The sequence below is a fragment of the Equus quagga genome, chromosome 3 (genome assembly GCF_021613505.1).
Source record: "Equus quagga isolate Etosha38 chromosome 3, UCLA_HA_Equagga_1.0, whole genome shotgun sequence".
NCBI lineage: Eukaryota > Metazoa > Chordata > Mammalia > Perissodactyla > Equidae > Equus > Equus quagga.
The window spans coordinates 103,141,254-103,161,419 of NC_060269.1; the positions used below are offsets into that span (position 1 = coordinate 103,141,254).

The following is a 20,166-nucleotide window of genomic DNA, read 5'->3' on the forward strand; positions in this document are numbered from 1 at the left end:
GTGTGCAACACATTTTTTTTTAATACTTTATTTTCTTAGGGAGGTTTTAGGTTCACAGCAAAATTGAGAGGAAGGCACAGAAATTTCCCATATATTCCCTGCCCCAACATATGCATAGCCTCCCCCATTATCAACAATGCTGACCACAGTGGCGCATTTGTTACAACTGATGAACCTATACTAATATATCATAAACACTCAAACGTCTATAGTTTACCTTAGGGTTCACTCTTGGTTTTCTACATTCTATGAAGTTGGACAAATGTATAATGACATGTATCAATCATTATAGTATCATACAGAGTATTTTCACTGCCCTTTGTGCTTTGCCCCTTCATCCCAACTTCCACCCTTATCCCTGGCAACCAATGATCTTTTTACTGTCTCCATGGTTTTGCCTTTTCCATAATGTCACATAGTTGGAATCATATAGTATGTAGCTTTTTCAGATTGGCTTCTCTCACCTAGCAATATGCATTTGAGTTTCCTCCATGGCTTTTCATGACATGATAGCTCATTTCTTTTTAGTGTTGAATAACATTCCATTGCCTAGATCTTCCACTGTTTATTTATCCAATATATATGTTTTGATCAATGAAAGAAGGAGGTATCCTATATCAGAATACTTTGTTTCTTGATCTCCAAATGCCATTCTAAGAAAATAATTCAGGAAGTTTCTCACCTGACCCATGGTCTTATATACCCAAATCCTGTGTAGATTTTGGTGCAAGATCCTGTGAGTTTATGAGCTTCAGATGACAAAGCAGTATATTTTGAGAAGCCCACATTGAGAAAGTAAGAATTGAGCCAACCTTGAAGGATGAGTAGAATTTACACAGACAAATGAGAGTGAGAGGAGCATACTAGATATTTTGAAGATAAGGCAAAAGCATAGAGTTTGGAATATTCAAATAAATACAATTAAAGGGGAAATTTTTAAAGAATGTAAACATATCTCATCAAGGTCCTATTAATAACTGATACAAGAACTGCCATTTTGGTTCTTTTTCATTCTAATACAATTTCCCTGATTATCTTTCCCTTTACCTGTTTTGGGAAGAAAAGAGGTTACATAGGTAGAACAAAGATTCTATTTGACCATATAATAAGGTTGAGTCTCTTTAACAAAGACTGTCACCCAAGAAAGCCTTCTCTCCCAGCATAACTAGATTCTCCCTTACTGCTGGTCCCTAGCCTCTGACAAATTCTCTCTCTTCCAGGTGGCTAACCATTAGGATGTGTCCGATCTAATCTCTACACCGACATTTAAATTGGCTGTTAAGAACCAGAATGCCATCCAAAACTTTGGAAAATTACTGGTTAAACTAATAAATTTTTTAATAAGATAGCAACACCCTGTGAATTTCAGGGAATGAAAAGTTCTTTAATGAGCACTAGTATTAGAATAGTAGTAAAAATTTCAGGGAGGAATTCATAAAGGATGATATATGGGTTGAAAGAAGCAAGAGAATTACGAGTTGGAGAGGATTCAGATCCTAATAGAGGGTTAGAGCTTGGAAAGCCATTGGCCTTTCACCAAAAAGCAATAAAAAAAACTACCACAATCTTTGGAAGTGGATTCTAAGGAGTGAGAAGAGTAGCTGCTCGTCTCCAAATTCACACACTGCCGAAAACTGAGTAAAGATTCACTGTTCTTCTCAAGCCAAATGATCCTATTGCTTCTTCAGTCACTACTTCTAAGAATTTTAAATTTTGCCTCCACTTGAGTCATACGATTACTTCTTATTCACGGAGCAGCATATATACAGCTCATGTTTTACTAATGTAAAATTAATTAGTAAGTGTTCAGAAAGTACTTTGAAGATGAAAAGTTGTATGAGTGCTATTATTATTATACCATTATCATAAAACACATAAAAGTCACAGGATCTCGTAAGCTAAATAGGCGGAGAATGACTGTGCTGCACAGCACTTGAGGAGAAGATGGCAAAGGGACAACCTCCGCAGAGAGAGCAGGCATGGACACCACTGCAGAACAGGTGGGCTTAAGGGGAGTGGGCTGCAGGGTGGCCTGCCATTGATCCTTGGGTAAATTTTCTGAAGGGACTAAATTAGCTAAAGTAGATTTATTTGTATTTTAAAGTTCTTAAAAATGAGCTACTTCCTCAACCTTTTTACGGAAATAGGACCAATATAAATCATAAATAATGGAAAAACAAGAATGATTAAGATTGATAAATTTTAATCATTATGCCTATTTTGCTTGTTAATTGTAAATCTTTTCATCTCAGTTAGAATATTTATGAAAAGTGTATGTATAATTCTTGAAATTGTTGAAGTAAAATTGGGGGATTTTATTTTTAAAGATCATTGTACTTTGAAAATGGAAAGAACACAAGATAGTTACATGTGTATATTTCTAATGATGTATGTTGATAGAGACAATATTTATGTTCACATTGTGCTATTTTACCTGTAGGAAGTAGTAGACCAAAGTTTAGGTCTTAATATGTAATTATTAAAACATGACAATGCTGCACTGCTATACATTTTCAGTAGTGTGATTTACATTTTAGTTGGAAACAAGAACAGCAACAAGAGAGTATTGTATTCCTTCCCATTAGCAATGCCATATGCTCGGATAGCAATTGGCCTGAAAGTCAAAGAAATGTGCTGACAGTTCCAGGGCACACAAAGGTGGACAAATAATTTTTATGTTTTGATTCTTAAGCTAATCAAATTAACTCACAAAGACAAATGTTCACATACACATTACAGTCTTTCCTGGCACTCCAAAAAAATGCCTTGATATGCCTTGATAAACTCATTCAGACAGACCAATATTTTTAATAAAATATTTAGACAACTTCTATGGTTTGGACATCTTTCCAACATCTAGATTCTGGGTGAACAGTATAGTATTGAGCAGAGCATAACTTCCAGATAAAAAGTTTGAATAATCAGTCATTTTACACATTTATATTTAGCTTAATTAGTTGTAAGAGAACCTCTAAAATCTTTTCCATCGAATTAAGTTACTGTTAATTCTTTTGATTTAATTAACAAAAAACTGTAGAAAAAGTGTTTAATCTTGGCTGCTAAGTAATGTGTTCTATATCCTGCATGTTAACCTGCTATGTTTTTTATGCTCCATAAACAATATTTGAGAAATAATGTGCAGACAGATCCTGGTTTCATTCTTTCAAGGAATTAACTTTTTAAGTACAATTCACCAGCAAGCCACTGTTTCTGAAATCCCTAAATAATCCTCAATATCATTACCACCATATCATTATTACATTTAGTGGCTTCGGGATACACTTGGTGAATAAATAAAACACTTTGGAAAATTAAGGCACATTGCTGAAATCAAAACAAGATTTTCTAGTCCTCACTTTAACTCCCTCCAAAGACCCAATTTCTGTCAAATAATATGTAGTCTTTTTCAATCTACATTCCACATAATAATAACACTTTGGAAAAACATGGAATTTATATGTCTGACATTTTTTTTAGAGAATGCTTTAAAGACTCCGGATGTCGACAAAGTTGAATTTTCCTTTTGAATTTAAGAACACACACACACACACTAACTCCAAGTTAATAAAACCCTTTGCAAGTAGGAAAGACAATTGCATCTTAGAAAACTCAAGTGAGACTGATGGAAATAAATATTTAATTCATCTGCCTTTAAAATTAATTTTGGTTCTTTATCACTTTACATTTGTGAATCAAGAGAGATAAGTCACTGTGGTGATTTTAGATTTTGGCTGTAAGGTAAGTGAGAGTTGCAAGTTAGAGTGGCCTATATGATTTAATTTTCCTTCTGGAGATCAGGAAAGAACCCTAATCCTAACTCTAACCCTAACCCTAACCCTAAATATAGTGATAATAGCAAGAGGAGAAATCTCTACTTAGGATGCATACATTCTCTAGATTTGAAACATCCTAAAGAGAAAATATTGTCCTACAATTTCCCTTTCTTGCAAATTAGGAAACTAGAATGGGTGATTTACAAAGCTGTGCAGTATTGGAGGAGGGAGAGACACACTGATCAATGAAACAGAAGAAAACCCTGAAATAGACCCACATAAATATGCCCAACTGATTTTTGACAAAAGTGCATAAGAAATTCACTGGAGGAAAGATGGTCTTTTCAGCAAATGGTGATGGAGCAAGTAGAAATCCAAAGGAACAAAAATTAACCTCAACCTAACTGTCTTATTTCATGTAAAAATTAATTCTAAATGAATCATAGAATAAGATATACAAAATTTTTAGGAAAAAAATACAGGAGAAAATCTTTGACATCTAGAGCTAGGCAAAGTTCTCAGATTTGACACTAAAAGCATGATCCAGTGAAGGAAATACTGAGAAATTGGACTTCATCAAAATTAAAAACCTCTGCTCTCTGGAATACTCCATTAAGAAGATGAAAAGACAAGCTACAAACTGGGAAAAAGTGTTTGCAAAACACAAATCTCACAAAGGACTAGTATCTAGAATATATAAAGAATTCTCAAAACTCAACAGTAAAAAAAGAACAATCCAATTAGAAAATAGGCAAAAGATTTAAACAGACAATTCACAGGATAAACAATAACAAACACATGTAAAGATTTCAACATCACTACTCAATGCAAATTAAAATCATGTGATATCTCTGCATCCCCATCAGAATGGTTAAAATTTAAAATAGTGACAACAACAAATGTTGGCACAGATGCAGAGGAAGTGGACCACACAATTTGCTGATTGAAATATCAAATGTTGCAGCCACTCTAAAAACCAGTTTGGCAGTTTCTTAAAAATTAAACATACAGCTACCATACAACTTAGCAGTTGTACCTCTGGACATTTATCACAAAGAAATAAAGACTTATGTTCACACAAAAACTTGTACACAAATGTTTACAGTAACTTTATTCCTAACAGTCAAAAAGCAGAAACAATCCAGATGTCCTTCAATGAGTCCATGATTAAACAAACTGTGGTACATATAAACTATGAATTTCTTCTCAGCAATTTAAAAAATAATAATAAAAGAACTTTTGATACATGCAGCAATCTGAATGAATCACCAGAGAATTTTGCTGAGTGAAAAAGATCAAAGCTCAAAAGGTTGCATATTGTATGAGTCCATTTATACAACATTCTTGAAATGACAAAATTATTGAAAAGGAGAACAGATTAGTGGTTTCCAGGGATTAAGGAGGGCAAGGGGACTGGAGGAAGTGGATGTGGGTATAAAAGGGCAACATGAGTGACCCTTGTGATGAAAATATTAGGTATCTTGGCTGCAGCAATGTAAATATCTTGGTTGTGAAATCGTACTGTAGTTTTTCAATTTGTTACCATTGGGGAAAACTGGATAAAACATGAAAGGAATCTCTCTGTATTATTTCTTACAACTGCATGTGAGTCTATATAATTGTCACAAAATAAAACATTCAACTAAAATTTTTGAAAAATAAACACACAAATTTCTTCTCTTAGGTAGAGCAGTCTACAGGACAACTTACACAGTATCTTCAACAAGTCACTGTCATGAAAAATAAAAAAAGGAGGGCAGAGTATGGAAGCTGTTCTAAATTAAAAGAGACATAGGAAAACAATAACCAAGTGCAATGTGGAGATAATTGATTTGATTTTTGTTCAAACATTGTGAAAGACATTTTGAGGGCTAGAAGTGATATTTGAATATAAACTTTGTATTAGAGGATATTAAGGAATTATTGATAATTTCATTAAGTATAGCAATGGCATATTCTTTTTCAAGCTTTTATTTTTTAGACGGAAAATAAAGCATTTAGGGGTGAATGTCATGATGTAATTATTTTTCTGTAACTACTTTAAAATATTTCAGAAAAATAATGAAGTAAATACTGCAAAATGTTCATAGTTCTTAAATCTATGTGATGGATATATGGAGGTTCATTAAACTAGTCTACTTTTATGTATATTTAAAATTTTCCATAATAAAATAAAACTTCTCTTGATCTCATTTCTTCCGCTGTCTCATGTCTTTAATCCGCTTTTCAGCAAACTCTAAAAGAGTGGTCAATGGTCACTGCCTCTAGTTCCCTACTTCCATTCTCTTTCAAACCATCTCTAACTTGCATCATGCCCCTTCCACTCAGAAAACTTGTTTCATCAGGGTCAACAATTACCTTTATAATGCTAAACCAATGGTCAATTTTCAAAGTTCAGTTGCTATCTTATTTGAGCCATCAGCAACATCTGACACCACTAATCCCCTTCTTCATCCTTGACACACTTCTGTTGGCTTCCAGGACGCCATTTTCTCTTGGTTTTCCTCCCACCCTCACTATTTGCTTTTTCTCATTCTCCTTTGCTTGTCTTCCTCTTCTTCCTAGTCTCTTAATATGGGAGCGTCCCAGGGATCATATCTTGGTTTTCTTTTCTTTCTACATTTACTTCCTTGGTAATCTCATCCACTCCCAGAGCCTAAATGACATGTTGACAAATGCGAAATTTATATCACCAGCCTAGACCTCTATCTCATACACCAGACTTGTGTATCTCACCTGCATTTCCACTTGGATGCCCAGTGCACATCTAAAACATACAATGAACAAAACTGAACACACAATCATCTTCTCAAAACCTGCTATATCACCAGCCTTCCCATCTCAGTTGATGACAACTCCATGCTTCAAGTCCTCAGGCTAAAGAACTGGAAACCACACTTGTCTCTTTTCCACTCACATTCCCCACAAATCCATCAGGAACGCCTGTCAACTCTATACTCAAAATACGTCCAAACTTCAACCCCTTTTCATTTCTTCCACCTATACTATCCTGGTCCAAGCTAACATCATCTTGTGCTAGGATTATTGTAATCATTTCCTATCCGTCACTCTGCTTCCACCCTTGCCCTCTATAATTTACTCTCCACAAAAAAGTCAGAGGGATCCCATTAAGAAATTAGATGAGATCATCATAGTTTTCTGCCCAAAGCCCTACAAGCTCCCATTTCACTCAGAGAAAAGGTCAATTGTATTAGAGTAACCCACAAGGCCCAACATGATCTGGGCCTTGGTACCTCTCAGATAGTCCCTTACCACTCTTCACTCACTGCTCCAGTCACCCGCTCTCCTAATATACGAGTCGTGTCCTGACCTCAGGGTCTTTGTCAAATTATTTCCTCTGCCTGGAACTTTCCAAACATTTGCATGACTAACCACCTCAAGTCTGCTCAGATTTTACCTCCTCAGTAGGCCTAACTTGACCACTCTAATACTGCATCCTGCCGCCACCACCATCTCACACACACTCTCACATTTCTCATCTTCTTTACCTAGGTCTACTTTTTTTCCCCACAGCACCTAATATGTTTTTACTGATTATATTTACTGATTAATTATGCTCTTTGTTTGTTGTCTATCTCCCCTCAGTAAAATGTAAGCTACATAAGGAAAGAGATCTTTGTTCCTACAACTGTGTCTACCACATAGGACATCTATATGTATTTGCTGAATGAATGAAAGCATTTTGATTTTAATATTACCATTATTATTCATATGTGCTGAAAAATAAGTAGGCCAAATATTATATTTACTAATTCTACATGTTGTTGTCCAAGCTCAGCAGTCCACTGAACCCATAGTTAGTAATAACATACATAGTAAAATAATGTACTTGTACACTAACATCAAATCTATATTTATCTCTGAGAGAGTCCTACTTTGTGCTCATATTAATACTTGCTTTCCTGTCCTTTTTGCTCAGAAGAACAGAGTCAAACACAAAAATGAAACTCACAAGATGTGGAAAGATTACCCTGGGAATTTTAACGATGGTGATTGTTGCAGTAGTCATTGGACTCATTGTTTATTTTGTTGCTTACGGTAAGTACTCATTATGTCTGACTTTAAAGTCACGTGGAATTACTGATTCCATTATTGGGAAAATTAGGAACTTTGAAAATGAAGGAAGGAAAGGAGCCAGATAAGATTATTTGGCAGAAAGAGTTTCTTATGGTTAATAACATTTACTGCAAACTTTGTTCTCTAGTCATCTTTGGCTTAGGGCATTCTAAACCCAGAAGTTTAGTGTGCTCTTTTTAAAATCCTGGTGAAGATTTAGGTGCTAGGAATACATCAATGAATAAAGTAGTGATAGTCTCTACCTTTGCTGAACTTATAACTTTCTGAAGAGATAATCAATGAGTTGACAAACAAATAAATGTAAAAGCCTAGAATCTGGGATTCTAAGCTAGGATTTCTTATTCTAAAGCCTATAATTTTTCCTCTATACAATGTTTCTCCTTTAAAAAGTAGAGTTTTTCCATTATTAAGGGATGAAATAGAAAATAACAGTCAGTACAAATTTTTCTATATATTTTGCAAAGATTAGAAAAAAATTACTGGATCCTTGAGTTCAATTTTTCTTAAAAATAGCTCTTTGTGCCAAGTTCTCTGTGTCCTGTTCTTGTTATTTTATTTAACCCAGTATTTCCTAACCTTTTCAAGAATGGAGGACCTTTTTATAGGAAAAAAATTTTTCCTACATTCCCACAAGAAAGTAATTGCTTTCTTATTGAATAAGAAAAGAAATAAAGACAAAAGAGTATTACAAATTTAGTAATGCTATTAAATCAACTTGTATTTAATGAATTACATCTACCTATGTTTGAAAATCAGTAATACACGTATGTACAAGAATCATTGTTCATTAAGTCTAGAAGAACAGATGTATACATAAATATTTTTCCCTAGAATGATCTTCTGCTACCATCATGCCCCCATACTATACAATTCATGGCTCACAGGTTGGGAACTACCGCTTTAAAATATAGCAGTATTTTCTGAAAAAAATACTAACATTTAGAAAAGAGGCTGTCTAGCTAAATAAACATCCATTTCAGTTTATAAGGGGAAAAGAAGTTACATAGAGAGAAATAGAAAGAGTTATATACAGTGGAGTAAAGAGATGATCTCCCTAAGAACTAAGTGTTTGTAACCATCTCTGCTTCATTTTCTACATACACCCTTCCATACACACAGACTTATTGTGCAAACACAATCATTAGGTAGATTGTAATGCCAGCTACTACCACTGCCAGACCAAGAGTCATAGTTACAGTCTATGCCTATAAACGTTTGAATAAGAGGTGCTCACACAAGACATAAACACAGAATCTGCTGCCTTTCATTAAGGGTGTAAAAAAGTTCCAGAAACTGTAGATAAGAATACCTAAAGAGGTTATCTTTGGAGATAGGTGTGCTGTAATTTCTCATACTACTACAACCACCCCCATATGTGAAGAGTAAATGATTTCCTTCACATAAAGATCAGAAATGGGCTTTAAAAGAGAGACCCATATGACCCTAAGAAGACGCTTGCAGATTGAGGAACACAGTGGACTGGAATCTGACTCACACCTGGAATACTGAAAGGGCAAGAGACTTGGTGCTTGTTTAGCAGAGTGAAGAACAGGTCATACCCTTGGGCAGTTTGAACAATAACTTTGAGACAAATAATGCATAAATGTTTCCTATGAAACAGATATAGACCACCCAGAAAAAAAGCCCTGTCATCTTAGGTCCTGTCCAAAAGGCCACCTGGAGGGGTAGTCAGATCTCAGGTTAAGACTGAGAAATATCTCCAGCTGCTTAAATGCTGAGGAAGGAGTAAACTCAAGCTGGAATAGTCACATTTGTCCACGTAAGGAAACTGTAGTTGAGCCAACTCCAGCAATAAGTGGGAATGGAATTTCAAAGTTTAGAAAAACCTAGAAGGTTTTAAATATATACTAAGTTCCTAGAGCACCAAAGTTAGATGCCAAATTCTTAACCATTCCAGCATGGACATAGAGGCATCCAAATCCAGTTAATAAAGTGGGAAATGAGGAACAGAAGGACTGGGTGAGTAAAGATCCAGGGAATGGAAAAATGTCAACTTTAAGTCAAGTTCAAAATTTGATTATTAAATAGAACTGAGTATTTTAATTTTTGAATTGAGACCATGTTTTGTGATTTATAATGACCATAACACTTTCTGTTACTAAAGAACTAAAAATAAAATTGTTTTATGGTTACATACTATAAAATATACCTGTGTGAAATACTAGTTATATATATTGTGTGTATGTGTATAATCACACCTTGCAAATTATTTTAAAGCAATTCTCTACAGATATTTTTTAGTGGGTCTAGAAGAAACTACTCATGTGAGAATGAATGAGTTCTAATATGTTTAACATCTCACTCTTGGAGTTAGTCATAGTAATATCTATTTCCCAGAAATTGTAAACTTGCAACTTATAGAAACTTTTAAAAAGAAAGAAAAAGAGGGGCCAGCCCAGTGGCATAGTGGTTAAGTTCACACGCTATGCTTTGGGGGCCCCAGGTTCACCAGTTTGGATCCTGAGCATGACCTACACACCACTCATCAAGCCATGCTGTGGTAGCATCCCACAGAGAAAAAGTAGAAGGACTTACAACTAGGATATACATTATGTACTGGGGCTTTGGGGAGGGGGAAAAAAAAGATGAATATTGGCAACAGATGCTAGCTCAGGGCCAACTTTCTTAAAAAAAAAGAGGAAAGAAAGAAAGGAGGGGCTTACCACACTCCCTTCCTGAAGGCAAGCAAGAGAAAAGGCATTTTCACCTGGAGAGCTGTTCAGTATAAAAACAAAAGCAAAAGAAAAGAAGGAAAAAGAATCCAAAATTAAATACTTCTGCCTCAGACCAGTAAGTAAATTTTGTTAATAATGTAAGTTTTCTCAAGTCATAGTAACCTGTAGGAACATGAATAGAACTTCTCAAGACAAGTACTTTGATAAGGCTTCCCAATTCCTACATTTTAATTCTTTTTTATTTTTAGTCATTAAATGGTTTTCTTCTTTAAGACTGCCTACCTGATGTCACATTATCTTGTTATGGATTAATAAATTAAATCAAAATGAACTTTTTAAGAACCTACATATTTTTCACTGAAGAAACAAAATCTCAATCTGATTAACCAAATTTTATACTTCTTATCCAGATGCTTTGGCATCATATAGAGGCAGCCTTATCATGCTCCTCCTTTGAATGAAGCTTTCAGTATCCTTTTAGGATTTTCTAGTTCACTACTCCAGACTCCAAACCTGGAAGCAATGAGCCATCTCCTCACAACTACTCTTTCACTTGGGCCCGGAATTAGCTAAACAAGGTTGGCTGGACAAACTCAAGCACAGCACAAATATTCACTCCAGGATGCCTACATTTTTCAACTTCATATGACTCTATATAAAGATAATGTCATGTTTTCTATTTGGTTAACTTTTTAAGAGATAAATAGAGATAGATCAATTATATAGATGATAGAATGGAGAAACAATAAGGGTATCTGAAATTGTACATGTATTCAACTCAATAAGCATTTACTGAGTGACTACTATGTACTTAATGGCAGGTACTAAGCTAGGTGCTACAATGGCGGTATAGCAGTAATGTAGGAAAGCTTCTAGAGCATCACACTCCTCCTCACTAAAAATACTCAGCGTCTACACCAAGGTCGGCACACTTTTCTTGTAAGGGCCAAATAGTATCTATTTTCCTCTCTATGGGCCGTAATAGTCTCCATTACAACTACTTGAGTCTTCTTTTGTAGTGCTAAAGTAGCCAGTATGTAAATAAATGAATGTAGCCATTTTCCAATAAAACTTTATTCACAGACACTGAAATTTGAATTTCATATAATTTTCACATGTCACAAAATATTATTCTTCTTTCGACTTTAACTTTTAAAAAGTATATAAACCATTCTCAGCTCACAGGCCATACAAAACCAGGTGGCAGGCTAGATTCACAATTTTCTGACTCCTGATCTAGAGCAGTGAATCTTAACACTGGCTGCACCTTAGAATCACCTGGAAACCCTTTTTTAAAAAAAAAAAATACTAGTACACAAGCCCCACTCTCAAAGATGCTGGCTAGAGTGGAAATTGTCATTTTCAAAGCTCCACAGGTGGTTCTAATGTGCAACGAAGGTTGAAAATCACTGATCTAGAGGGAGACAGATACACATAAGTTTCTGATAGAAATAAGTTCAGAGGTCAGAGACCCAGATTCAGTATGTCACTTCAAGATGTCAGGGACCCAGGATCCTTCTATCTTGTTACCCCACCATGACCTACTTTATCCGGAGCATCTCAGTGTCCGAAGTGCCTGTGCCAGTCTGGCCATGATGTCCACATTCCAACCAGCCAAGAGGCCGAAAAGGAAGAAGAGCATGCCCTCTTTCAAGGACAAAACATCTCAGAAGTTGAACATATCACTTTCCCTTTCATTCCATTTGTTAGAACCTAAATGCACTAGATCACTCTTAGATGTAACAGAGGTAAGAAAATGTAGTTTTTATTTTTGGATAGGATCTTCTTAGTTATAAATCACAAATTGGATCACTACAGGAAAAGGAAAGAAAGAATATCAAGAAATAACACATAGTTTCTTCCTCAGGAGATTAATATTCTATTGCAATAGGTTAGGCTGTGAGTAATTGGTGAGGAAATTGACAGATGAGATTGCCAGTAAAGTTTCTGAACATGCCTGGAGAAAGTTCTTTCTCGTTGGTTTTCTCACTACTACTATTTCAGGATATTTCCAAATCTTCTTGTTCTATCTATAAATGAAAACTGTTAGCCCCCAAAAAAGCAATTTCACTTTCAAAGAAAAGAAAAGAAAAGGGAAAGCATCAAAGTATAGGCAAAAATAATTTCTTCTTAAATTCCAACTTATTTGCTTTGTTTTCTTGCTTCTTATCAAAGAGCTAAACTGATAAATATGTGAGGTACTTTTCCTAGACTGTCTCTTCAGTGACAAGTTTAATGTCAACTCTAATAGATTATGCAAAAGGCATCTCTTTGACTCTCCAGAGGTATGTTTGAGAGATCCTGGCCTGGAGGACTACTTTCAGCAAGCCTTAAATGTGGATAACAGAAGCCAAGGACCAAGCTGAGGGTATTTAAATTAACTCATCTTCTAAGATAACAGCAGCCAAGAATGGGAGCAATTGGTTGCCACCTCAACCCAGTTTTGAGCAAATAAGTCACCACGTGTGAGAAACATCCAGGTTTAGAACCATACAGGGAAAGTGCACTGATACTGCTATCGGTTAATTATAAGCCCACAACATATGTATAGTTCTAATCACAAAAAGAATTCTATTTCTCAAAGGACAAGTGGCATCTTAAAAGAAAATTCAACATAAATCCATTTCCTTAAACAACATTTTCAGATTACTTTTCAGGAATTTTTTAAAAATACAAAGAGAAGTAGTGGAGGAATCTGGCAGAGAGCCCCTGAACCAAGTGAATGAAGTGGACATCAGTTGTGATGGGATAAAGTAATTTCAAGTGTCTAATGTTTGCCAAAGGACACATAACTGCTGTGATATTATTGACCAGAAAAACAAGTAAATCATAATCTAAATCTAAGCACGAAAAACATCATTTTAATCAAATGTCAAGCCATAGAGCACCCATATCCTGTTATCTCTAATAGTATAGTTGAGTAATCTTCTTTTAGCATTCTAGAAATCCCAACTCTTCTAATTACTCTTCTTTTCAGAAATTTCTGAGTTATTCTGGGCCATTAATGCCATCCTTTTCAGATGTGTATTTTCTTAATCCTGGTCTACACAGAGCTGATGGAACATCTGGATGGGACCTGAACACTACATCCTCCTTCTTCACTGACATCCCAGGACCCCACGTCATCCCACATAGGAATCTTGCATGCCAATACCTTCCCAAGTTGATCTATCACAAAGGGAACATTTGCCGTAGTTTCAGGTCATTAATTTATGGTGGGAATTGCTCAAGGCGTATCAGAAGTCTGAATGGAGAAAATGGAGAGAAGGCTCTGGGATACAGGGAAGAAGTGCTCTAAAGAGTTACCTTTGACTGTCATAGGAAGAGAAAGAAAAAATGGGAGTTGAAAACAAACTTGTTAGACAGGAACACCAAAGGTACAGAAGTAAATGTTTGCATGTTATGAAACCCCGGCATTACAGGAGGAAAAGAGGACATAACCTCTGACCCAGGACACATTTACCTGAAAACCTACAATTTCATCCTCTTCTTCCTTCTCTGGGTTTCTTCCTCAGGTGAGATTATGTGGAGAAATCACATCTGCATCTTGAGAATATGCCTTTAAAGGCTTCAGCACAGACCCTTCACCTGCTACCACCACAGCCACAAGCAGAAGGGTCTTGAAATGCTGGAATGTCCACCCTGTCCTTTGTCTCAGGAGAGATTCAGTAACAATGAGCTCCTACATGGAGACCAAACTTTGAGTTTCTTCTTCCCCATCTTCAGGGGCCCCTCCCTGCCCAAAGTTGCCCAAAAATTCTGCTATAACATGGATAATGTGGGCTGCGCTGACCTGCCCCTGCCAAACTCATGTAGAGCAAACCTTGTTACCTCCCCTTGGGCCAAAGGGGTGCCTCAACTCTCATAAACATATTCTAGAGCCCTCATACTTATCCCTGGCCTCACCTTAGAATCACCCAGAGCACTGAATTAAAACAACATTGATGCTCCCATCCAAACCAATAGACAAAATCTGTGAGAGAGGGCACAAGCGATGATAGCTCTTAAAACTCCACATATGATCCTAACTGGAAGCCTGGGCTGAGAGCACCTAAGCCTTACTTCTCAAGCTTGAATGCACATAAAAATAGGCTTATTGTGGTGATCATTTCACAATATATACATAAATTGAATCAGTCTGTTATACACCTGAAACTAATATGTTACATGTCAATTATATCTCAGTAAAAAAATATAGACTAAATAAAAATGCAAAGAGAAGAATTAGACAGGATCTAGTCCTCCCAGGAGTTCTTAACTCTAGCCCAGAATGTGATCTGTATTATGTGAAAAATATGACTCTTCTAGAAAGGAACAACCAATGAAAATAATGCTTAGAAGAAATCCTAGGTCATAAATTTTTTTCTCTGCTCAAGGTCTAGGTTACATTTGAAGAAGAGAAGCTAACCCTTTGTTACAATAGTCTGCTAGTTGCTCTGAATGCCAACAGTAGCACTCATTTTACACTTTCTAATTCAGGGCTCGGTGTTCCAATAGGATAACAGAGCTGGAGAATGGCTTTCCTGTCTAGTGCTTGAAATTCATTTAGTAGTCCAAGTTATGTAACATAATACTGTCTCAATGCCCTAGATTCTCAACCCTGATCGTTTAACAGAAAAATAAGAAGTCATACAGTATTTATGAATAAAAATATATAACAACAAAATTATTATGCTCCTTTGGAATTTTCCTTATTCAAATTTATTGAAATATAGTTGACATATAACATTGTGTAATTTGAAAGTGTACAGTGAGTTGATTTGATACACATATATATTGCAAAATGATTACCATCATACACATATATTATTTCAGATATTTCATTGTTAGTGTATAGAAACACTACTGGTTTCTGTATGTTAATTTTGTATCCCACAACTTTACTGAACTTGATTAGTTCTAATCATTTTTTGGTGGAGTCTATAGGATTTTCTATATATAAGATCATATCATCTGCAAATAAAGACAATTTTACTTCTTCATTTCCAATTCAGATGCCTTTTATTTCTTTCTCTTGCCTGATTGCTCACGCTAGGACTTCCACTACTATGTTACATAGAAGTGGTGAGAGTGGGCACCCTTGTTTTGCTCCTGATCTTGGAAAAGAACTTTCAATTTTTCACCCTTGAGTATGATGTTGACTGTGAGTGTGTCATAGATGGCCTTTATTATATTGAGGTATGTTCCTTCTAGACTCAATGGGTTGGCATTTTCACAACAAGAAAGGATATATTTAGTCAAATGCCTTTTCTCCATCTATTGAGATGATCATATGGTTTTTATCTTTCATTCTATTAATGTGGTGTATCACATTTACTGATTTGCCTATATTGAACCATCCTTGCATCCCAGGAAAAAGTTTCACTTTATCATCGTATATGATCCTTTTAATGTGTTGTTGACTTCAGTTTGCATATTTTGTTAAGGATTTTTCCAGATATATTTATCAGGGATATTGGTCTATAGTTTTCTTGTAGTGTCCTTATCTGGCTTTGGTATAGGAGTAATGCTGGCCTCATTAAATGAGTTTAAAAGTGTTCCCTCTTCTTCTATTTTTTAGACAATTTTGAGAAGAATTGGTATTAATTCTTCTTTAAACGTTTGGTAGAATTCACCAATAAAACCACCTGGTCCTGAGGTTTTCTGTGTTGGGGGGTTTTGATTACTGATTCAATCTCCTTACCTGTTATTGGTCTGTTCAGATTTAGTATTTCCTCATGATTCAGTCATGGTAGCTTGTATGTTTCTAGGAATTTATCAATTTCTTCTATGTTATCAATCTGTTGGTTCATAATTGTTCATAGTGGTTTCTTATGATCCTTTGTATTTCTATGGCATCAGTTGTAAAGTCTCCTCTTTCATTTCTGATTTTATTTATTCATCTTTTCTCTTTTTTTCTCAGTTTGTCTAGCTAAAGATTTGTCAATTTTGTTCATCTTTTCAAAAAACCAACTCTTACTTTCTTTAATCTTTTCTATTGTTTTTCTTGTCTTTATTTCATTTAATTCTGCTCTGATCTTTGTTATTTCCTTCCTTCTGATAAGGTTGGGCTTAGTTCCTTTTTTTCTAGTTCCTTGAGGTGTAAAGTTAATTTGTTTATTTGAGAGTGTTCTTTTTTCTTAATGTAGACATTAATCACTATAAAAGTCCCTCTTAAAGCTGCTTTACCAGCATCCCATAAGTTTTGGTATGCTGTGTTTCTATTTTCACTTGTTTCAAGATATTTTTCCATTTCCTTTTTGATTTCTGCTTTGACTCGTTGTTCAGGAGTGTGTTGTTTAATTTTCATATATATGTGACTTTTCTAGCTTCCCTCCTGTTATTGATTTCTAGTTTCACACCTTTGTGGTCAAAAAAAGATACTTGGTATGATTTCAATCTTCTTAAATTTGCTAAGACTTGCTTTGTGACCTATCATATGATCTATCCTGGAGAAGGATCTCTGTGCCTTTGAGAAGAATGTGCATTCTGCTGCTGTTGGATGGAATGTTGTGTATATGTCTGTTAGGTCCATTTGGTCTAAGGTATGGTTCGAGTCCAATGTTTCCTTGTTGATTTTCTCTCTAGATGATCTATCCATTGTTGAAAGTAGAGTCCTGAACTCCCCTACTAATTATTATATTGTTGTCTATTTCTCCCTTCACATCTGTTAGTATTTGCTTAATATATTTAGATGCTTCGATGTTGGATGCATATATACTTATGACTGTTGTATCTTCTTGATGAATTGACCCCTTCATCATTATATAATGACCTTCTTTGTCTCTTGTTACTGTTTTTAACTTAAAGTCTGTTTTTTCTGATATAAGTATAGCTGCCCCAGCCTGGGTATTATTATTTTTGTCATCTTTTCCAATTTGATCCAAGAAAAATGCTACCTCATTTTTTGCATTTCTTTGATTACTTGTGAGTGTACAGGAAAGATTTTTTCAAATAATAAACTGTAGCCACTGACATGAAGGATTTTCTCAGAAGGTTACAAAATACTCTTACTCCTCAATCTCTTTTTCTCTCTTCTTCCGTTTTGCACCTCTCCTTTCCCCTCTCCTCTCCTCTCTCTCTGTCATTGTGCCCTTCCAGTCTTTAGAGTTGAGGGGTATGATGGGACCTGAGAAAGGTTACCAAAAAATTTAATTTCTACTACATTTGATGTGTTAAAATAGTACAGTCCAAACTAACGCTCAATTTTATCCTTTGCTTCACTCTTCTAAAGCTGTAGATTGAATTCTTAGTTCTATTTACTTAACTTGCAGTATTTATATGTCATACCTCATTTTACTTTCTCCTTTATTCATTTTCATTTCCTAGATACTTCATAAATGATAAAACCTAGGATCCACTGATTTCCCTAAATGTAATTTGTGGTGATCATAAAGACTAAGATAATTATCTATGCTTTAATATAATTTCTTCTCATAGTAAGATATCTTTCTCTAGATTGCCCAAACTTGAAAGCTGGCACATTGAATTCTTACATTAAAAATTCTGAATACATTCTTCCGTAAGACTAAAATTTAGTAAACATTTCTCTGTCAAAGTTATTACAACAATCACCAGTAATCAAAACTACTTAAATGTTGTTACCTGAAATTTCATCAGAGTATTCTATTTCCCATGATTTTCTAAAGAATATAAGCAGTTACATGATGAGCAAAGTGAGAACTATTTTTTTCTTTTCTCTCCTTCTTAGGGAAGACAACTTTCTATTATCACATCAGCTTTAAAGTCAATAACATTGACTATGACAGCAAGTTTGAAAAACCATATTCACAAGAATATACGGACCTAAATAAAAAGATAGTGTCTTTGGTAAGTTGAAATTTTTTTCTGTGCATTGTCTTTTTAAATGCTATGCTCCTAGAAGTACCAGAATCCTAACAATTACTTTCCAAGTTGGAAATGATTGATAATTTTACACTATTTCTTACCATTACCTTGGTTCTAGATTAGAATAGTCAGTCCTTTCAGAAAGTCAGTTAGAAAACATGTACAGGGAAAAAAACTGTAAGAGGGACACATTTTGAGAATACCAAAGAAAAGCCTAACATGTAAAAGACAATCAACAAATATTTCCAATGTATTAATAAACTAAATGAATAAAATATATCCACCTCCAAGATACCTGACCAAGGCCATGCTGATCCTGCTCTTAAACTACAAAGTCCTTCAGGAAGAGGAATGGCCAATGTAGAAGAGAACATATACACTAAAATAAAGATCATCTTGTAGCTCCTCAGTGTAGAATGAAAATTTTAAAATGTCTACTTAAGAACATGCTTTGTTTTAAGTTAAGCTTTACCTGACTAAAGACCTAACAAAGAGTCTTGATTGCCCCTTACATACAAGGTTCCTTTATCATAGATACCACTCTAATTAGCTCAAATAATTCTATCAACCAAACCAAACTCTGTCAAGAGCAGTGATGGCATCATTCATATTCCAGTTACTCAAGCAGATTTCTGACAGAACATGTTCAGAACTCATCCTATATAACTAAAGCTTGTAGTCTTTCCAGAACATCCCACTACCTCCCAGTTTCTAATAAATTCAGAGTCTTTAAAAGTCTTGAAGTTGTTTTACCATTGCACCGAGAGTTACTATACAGAAAACGGAGAAAGAAAATCTCCAATTTCAGTTTAGAATTATGATAAAAAGAAAATGACAAGGAAGCAATTCAATACAATGGTTAAGAAATAGGATTTAGACTCAGAGTCCTTGTTTAATTCTAAATCTAGCTATTTACTAGCTGTGTGACTTGTACAAGTTACTTAATCTCTCAGAATATGTTTCTTCAACTAAAAATTAGATAAGTACCTATACTATAGGATTGTTATAGGCATTACATATGATGAAATATGTCATGATCTTAGCAGAAGTCCTATTATTCTGCAAGCCCTTAAAAAAAGATAGCCTAAGAAATAATTACCTAAAATAGGAACATAATATTCTTAGTAAATTTAAGTATAAAACAAAATTAATACATAACTTTAAAATAACTCCAAATATCCCACACTAAGAAAATAACCTTTTCTGCTATAAATTGAGATCAACTCATTCAAGTCAATTAACCTATGTTTACTTCACAAGTGAATATTCTAAAACTATCAGTCTTATCATTTATCATATCATCTTAGTTGATCAACTACCAATCCTGAACATCTTGCTTCAGACTCCTTATCAGCCCTTATTTTCATTTGCTAACTCATCTGCATTAAAACAGTCACCAGATATTTCTCATACCTTTTCATTTACAAGCATCAGAGTGCCTGCTTTTACATGCCATTCTTTCTATTTTCATTTAATACAATGCTCCATGTATTATAATTATTACTATGTACGCAACACTCATAAGTACACCACTGGTGATAATAGCATTTACCAAATGGAGCTGTGAATCATTAAACAAATTTAGCTATTAGTCATTATTATAATACCTACAGCCTATTTTTCTTTTTCTGATTTCCATTAAATAATTCTTGTGATGATTCACTCTAAAAAGAGGAAAGAAAGTGGACAAAGAGAGATGCTGCTTTACTGTGAATTATAGTTTCTTTAACTACAGAGGATAGGCCTTCATGGGGAACACCTTTATGTTTTAG

The 20,166-nt window shown here is 34.9% G+C and overlaps 1 protein-coding gene across 1 annotated transcript in view; it reads left to right on the forward strand.

Moving 5' to 3' along the window:
• Positions 1 to 1,944: 1,944 nt before the first annotated feature.
• Positions 1,945 to 20,166, forward strand: part of LOC124236960 (transmembrane protease serine 11C-like) — a 58,707-nt gene continuing 40,485 nt past the window's right edge. The window contains exons 1-3 of the mRNA XM_046656001.1: positions 1,945 to 2,000; positions 7,717 to 7,832; positions 18,258 to 18,376. Coding sequence (XP_046511957.1) covers positions 1,945 to 2,000; positions 7,717 to 7,832; positions 18,258 to 18,376 — 291 coding nt within the window. The remainder of the gene's footprint in view (positions 2,001 to 7,716; positions 7,833 to 18,257; positions 18,377 to 20,166) is intronic.